Below are 6,038 nucleotides of genomic sequence, written 5' to 3' on the forward strand. Positions count from 1 at the left end.
TGTGATCAAGAGGGAGATGGATGGTCACAAGCCATCAAACAGAGCAGAGCTGCTTGAATTTTTGCGCCAGGAGTGGCATGAAGTCACCCAACATCAATGTGAAAGACTGGTGGAGAGCATGCCAAGACGCATGAAAGCTGTGATTGAAAATCAGGGTTATTCCAACAAATATTGATGTCTGAACTCTTCCTAAGTTAAAACATTGTGTTGTTTAAAAATGAATTTGAACTTATTTTCTTTGCATCATTCGAGGTCTGACAACACTGCATTTTTTTTTTTTGACCAGTTGTCATTTTCTGCAAATAAATGCTGTAAATGACAATATTTTTATTTGGAATTTGGGAGAAATGTCAGTAGTTGATAGAATAAAAAAAAGTAAATTTTACCCAAACACATACCTATAAATAGTAAAACCAGAGAAACTGATAATTTTGCAGTGGTCTCTTCCAGAGCTGTATATGGGGGATACAACCATCCCAGCCCTGCAGATTTTGCTGCGAAGAGACAGTATCATTTTAGGGGCAAAATAATACATAAAGAAAACATAATAAAACATATACATATATATATATATATATATATATGGGGGGTTGGCAATGATTACAATTACATTGATAGAAGCCGCAATCTCTCTGCAATATGAAATATGATCTACCCTCTAAAAAAAGATGTGTATATATAAATAAAATTACCATATCTTAGAACATACTCTGCTGTTCTATTGTGTGGGTAACCATGTGGAATGATGTTTGAATTAACATCTGTTGTAAATCGCAAACTGAAGTGGCAGTTTCACCTCTATGGATTCCAACTTTCAGGTCAGGGTCAAAAGGAGACATGAACTGGGTACTGGATGGACAGGTTGAGACATGACTAGAGGTGGGGTGTGATCTGAAGAGGAGGAAAGATACAGTTCCTAGTAATATGTATTCTGTAGATACTCTGATAGGTTAATAATTTGCCACCGTAACTTAACAAACTGTTTAAAAGAGACACTCAGCTCTCTGATGTGTACGTACACTTTCTCCAAGAGAAGACATTTTCTCCCAGAGACGTCTGACACTCCAGAACAGAGGAAGAACACAACATTGCTGGTAACGAAATTACTTCCAATTAAGGGTTCTTATGTGTATATGAGTATGACTGGGTTACTTTAAAGAGTGGGGTGGTGGTGGTAGGATACATGGGTTGCACTTGTTCCACGAGCACCATAACACCTGATTCAGTTTATCAAAGAATCATAGTCTTCAATTTAGATCGTCATTTATGTAAGAGCTGAAGAGGAAAACAAATATATTGTAACGGTTGTCGTATGGAGTAGACCAAGGCGCAGCGGGTTGAGTGCTCATTTGAACTTATATTGAACACAAAAAAGAAAACAAGAAAACGAACGGAAGCACAGTATTGCAGGCTAAACACAGCAGTGCAAAAACAACTTCCCACAAGGGACAGGTGAAAACAGGGCTACCTAAGTATGACTCTCAATCAGAAACAACGATGTACAGCTGTTCCTGATTGAGAGCCATACCAGGCCAACAAAGAAATACACAACATAGAAAACCATAGAAATACAAAACAAGAACATTACCCAAAACCCCGGAACACATAAAACAAACACCCCTCTTACGTAAATACATACCCCCAATAAATCCCGAACCACATAAAACAAATACCTCCTGCCACGTCCTGACCAAACTACAATAACCCCTTATACTGGTCAGGACGTGACAGTACCCCCCCCCCCCCCCCCAAAGGTGCAGACCCCGGATGCACCTCACACAAAAATAAACACAAAAATAAACCCCCCCCCAAACTAAAGGGAGGGAAGGGAGGGTGGCTGCCGTCACCGACGGTTCCCATGCTACACCCCCCCCTCCCCAATCCTCCTACTGTGGAGGTGGCTCAGGCTCTGGCCTTAGTCCCCCACCTAACCTGTCCACCCCCGCTGTAGACCTCGGGCTGAAGCGCGTCGCTGTAGACCTCGGGCTGAAGCGCTTCGCTGTATACCTCGGGCTGAAGGGTGACTCTGGGAGCTCCGGACTGTAGTGCGACTCTGGGAGCTCCGGACTGTAGGGCGACTCTGGCTGCGCTGGTTCCGGACTGTAGGCCGTCTCACTCGGTTCCGGACTGTGGGCCGTCTCACTCGGTTCCGGACTGTGGGCCGTCTCACTCGGTTCCGGACTGGGGGCCGTCTCACTCGGTTCCGGACTGTGGGCCGTCTCACTCGGTTCCGGACTGTGGGCCATCTCTGGACAGGGCACTGTCGCCAGACACTCTGGACGGGGCACTGTCGCCGGACACTCTGGACGGGGCACTGTCGCCGGACACTCTGGACGGGGCACTGTCGCCGGACACTCTGGACGGGGCACTGTCGCCGGACACTCTGGACGGGGCACTGTCGCCAGACACTCTGGACGGGGCACTGTCGCCAGACACTCTGGACGGGGCACTGTCGCCAGACACTCTGGACGGGGCACTGTCGCCAGACACTCTGGACGGGGCACTGTCGCCAGACACTCTGGACGGGGCACTGTCGCCAGACACTCTGGACGGGGCACTGTCGCCGGGACGCTCTGGACGGGGCACTGTCGCCGGGACACTCTGGACGGGGCACTGTCGCCGGGACACTCTGGACGGGGCACTGTCGCCGGGACACTGGACGGGGCACTGTCGCCAGACACTCTGGACGGGGCACTGTCGCCGGGACGCTCTGGACGGGGCACTGTCGCCGGGACACTCTGGACGGGGCACTGTCGCCGGGACACTCTGGACGGGGCACTGTCGCCGGGACACTGGACGGGGCACTGTCGCCGGACGCTCTGGACGGGGCACTGTCGCCGGACGCTCTGGACGGGGCACTGTCGCCGGACGCTCTGGACGGGGCACTGTCGCCGGACGCTCTGGACGGGGCACTGTCGCCGGACGCTCTGGACGGGGCACTGTCGCCGGACGCTCTGGGCGGGGTACTGTCGTCGGAAGCTCTGGACGGGGACTGCGCACTGAAAGCCTGATGCGTGGGGCTGGTACTGGAGGTACCAGACTGGAGACACGCACCCCAAGGCTAGTGCGAGGAGCAGGAACAGGACGAGTTGGACTGGGCTGACGCACTGGAAGCCAGGTGCGTGGGGCTGGTACTGGAGGTACCAGATTGGAGACACGCACCTCAGGGCTAGTGCGGGGAGCGGGAACAGGATACACTGGACCTTGGGTAAGCACTGGAGGTCTGGAGCACACAACCCCTACTGGCTGAGTGCTCACTCGAGCACGGCACTTGCGAGGGGCTGGAATCACTCTCACCGGACTGTGCGTGCCCATGAGCGAGATCGTGCGCACTTCCGCATAGCACGGTGCTCTTCTGATCCGCTGCTCCCCATAATAAGCACAGGGCTTTGGCTCAGGTCTACTGCCTGCCCTAGCCAAACTACCCATGTGCCCCCCCAAAAAAAATTATTGGGGCTGCCTCTCAGGCTTAAATGCCAATCGTGTACCAATATAACAGTCCCGGTCCACTTCGTTCCACTTTCGCCGTTCCTCCCTCGCTGTCTCCACCTGTTTCCATGGCAGGGTCTTGTCCCCTGCCATTACCTCCTCCCATGTCCAAGATGTCCTCCACTCCCTTCTCTCCCTGGCCCAGGATCCTTGCTTCTCCTGGGCCCGCTGCTTGGTCCGTTGGTGGTGGGAAGTTCTGTAACGGTCGTCGTATGGAGTAGACCAAGGCGCAGCGGGTTGAGTGCTCATTTGAACTTATATTGAACACAAAAAAGAAAACGAACGGACGCACAGTATTGCAGGCTAAACACAGCAGTGCAAAAACAACTTCCCACAAGGGACAGGTGAAAACAGGGCTACCTAAGTATGACTCTCAATCAGAAACAACGATGTACAGCTGTTCCTGATTGAGAGCCATACCAGACCAACAAAGAAATACACAACATAGAAAACCATAGAAATACAAAACAAGAACATTACCCAAAACCCCGGAACACATAAAACAAACACCCCTCTTACATAAATACATACCCCCAATAAATCCCGAACCACATAAAACAAATACCCCCTGCCACGTCCTGACCAAACTACAATAACCAATAACCCCTTATACTGGTCAGGACGTGACATATATTACCAATGCAGTCCTTTAGAGGCTGTTGTTACCACTCCTGATGTGTGATTATGTGTTATAGTGTTGTTTTTCAGTTAACCAATTATTTTCATTATTTGATAATTATTCATTTGACTCAGCCGAGCCCATGTTTCTGTTTTAGTATCTGTTCAGGGCGTTTTCGTGCATCCTTGAGGTCATAATTATGACAAGCCATGTTTCCCCTTTAGAACAATTGGAGCAAATGCTTAATAAAACTAGCTGTTAATTCTGTCATGTTTTATACTTATCAAATGTCCTGGTCTTTGGTGTATTTAGTGTGTAGTTTCTTGCTTCATATGATGTGTTGACCAATGTCACTATGTATTCTTACTTTACAGACACTTGTCTCCAACTACACAAAATGGCTTCTAAATGCGTCACAGAAATTGCGATCTCCATTAGCTCTGAAAGGGAACAACAGCTTCGTGGCCAAGGCTTTCACATGATGGATGTTAACCTCAACCAAGGCAATTTATCCACCACCAGAATTTACATGTGGTACAAAAAGGGCAATGAAGAACCCATCACCATTGTCCAGTTTTCATTCACTGATGAAATGAAAGATGGCCTGAGGAGTGCAGGGTACACTGAGCTCCCAGAAAACCTCAACTCTGGAGCAAAGGGAAATGTCATCCAGCTGTGGTACTTTAGTGGTTCAAGCCCTAAGTACGACATTCCCATTGTAGATCTCCTACTCACCACTAATGTGAGTGCAGAGGCCGTTCAATTCAAATACGGCTGGGAAAGGCTACCATGTGATCTGAACCGCGGTAACTCAGGAGATAACATCTACCTCTGGGTGAAGAGAGAGAGTGAGACCTACATCTGCGACGTTGCTGCCACCACCTTATACCAAGAACACATCAACCTTTTCAATGAGGGCTACATCCGGATGGATGAAGATCTCAAAAGAGGTGCTGGAGGAAACTGGATCTTCCTCTGGTACGTCAATCCACCGATAAGGGCTGCAGGGTCACCAGGGTGAATGCATCCATCAACCATGAGCACAATTTCAGCCTACAGCAGCGTGGTTTCTCCGTGGTGAATGTTAACCTCAACGAGGGAACGTCCGGTCAGTCAGTGTTTGTCTGGCTCAAGAAAGATGGATCTCTCCCTATCAAGGCCTTGACCATTACATCCAACCACAAGGCAGACGGTCCTTATGAGGAGGCCGGCTTGGTCTTCATCGAAAAAAGTCTGAATACTGGCAACAACGGTGTGCCCCTGTTCCTCTGGTACGGCAAGTAAAAACCTGAGGTGGAGAGGCAGTCAGCCTAAAAATGTGCCAGATGGTAGCTTTTGCATGGCAATTTCTCTGTATATTTTCTGTTTAATTTTGTATTATTCTTCTGACAAAAAAAATTGTAATTAAATTAAACTGAATGTTAGCTTTTATGTCATCAAGTCACTGTCATAGATCATTTAGAAATGTTTTAAAGTTGACTTTAATGTTCTTTCCAATTAATTCACAATTGAATTACAGTATTCAATTTTAGTATTACATTTTAGCAGCAGATTTACATTTTTTTCTGACTATTTCAAGGGCTTATAAGGTATTATATCTCATTGTGTCAAATGTGATTTAGAAAAACTTTAGTACAGTAATAGAAATAAAGTAAAATGATGAATGATTTCTGTGTAACACTGAGCATCCCAGTCTGTTCATCAATAAAGAAAGCTTTGCAAATATGAATGTTGTACCTTTTTAAATAACTCCCCAGTGAAAATCTCACTTTTAAAAGTTCCTTTTCTATTAACTCATGTCGCACACTGCTCTTGATAGTATTACTATTTAATAAGCTTACGTATCGGCCTAACGGCCTTCGTCAGAGCTTTTGTGAATTTTAACCACCTTATTTCAAAACCTGAGTATGAATATCTTTGCTGTAAATGT

The 6,038-nt window shown here is 47.5% G+C and overlaps 1 protein-coding gene across 1 annotated transcript; it reads left to right on the top strand.

Moving 5' to 3' along the window:
* The first annotated feature begins 1,021 nt into the window (after positions 1–1,021).
* Positions 1,022–5,328, top strand: LOC115166850 (uncharacterized). Its single transcript, XM_029720728.1, has 2 exons — positions 1,022–1,094; positions 4,483–5,328. The coding sequence occupies exon 2, from the start codon at positions 4,506–4,508 to the stop codon at positions 5,127–5,129; it is 624 nt and encodes a 207-aa protein (XP_029576588.1). The 5' UTR covers positions 1,022–1,094; positions 4,483–4,505; the 3' UTR covers positions 5,130–5,328.
* Positions 5,329–6,038: the final 710 nt, after the last annotated feature.

This window comes from Salmo trutta, chromosome 29, assembly GCF_901001165.1.
Source record: "Salmo trutta chromosome 29, fSalTru1.1, whole genome shotgun sequence".
Taxonomy (NCBI): Eukaryota; Metazoa; Chordata; class Actinopteri; order Salmoniformes; family Salmonidae; genus Salmo; species Salmo trutta.

Coding starts and splice junctions, on each gene's coding strand:
- LOC115166850 (XM_029720728.1), top strand. CDS start 4,506: ATGGCTTCTAAATGCGTCACAGAAATTGCGATCTCCATTAGCTCTGAA.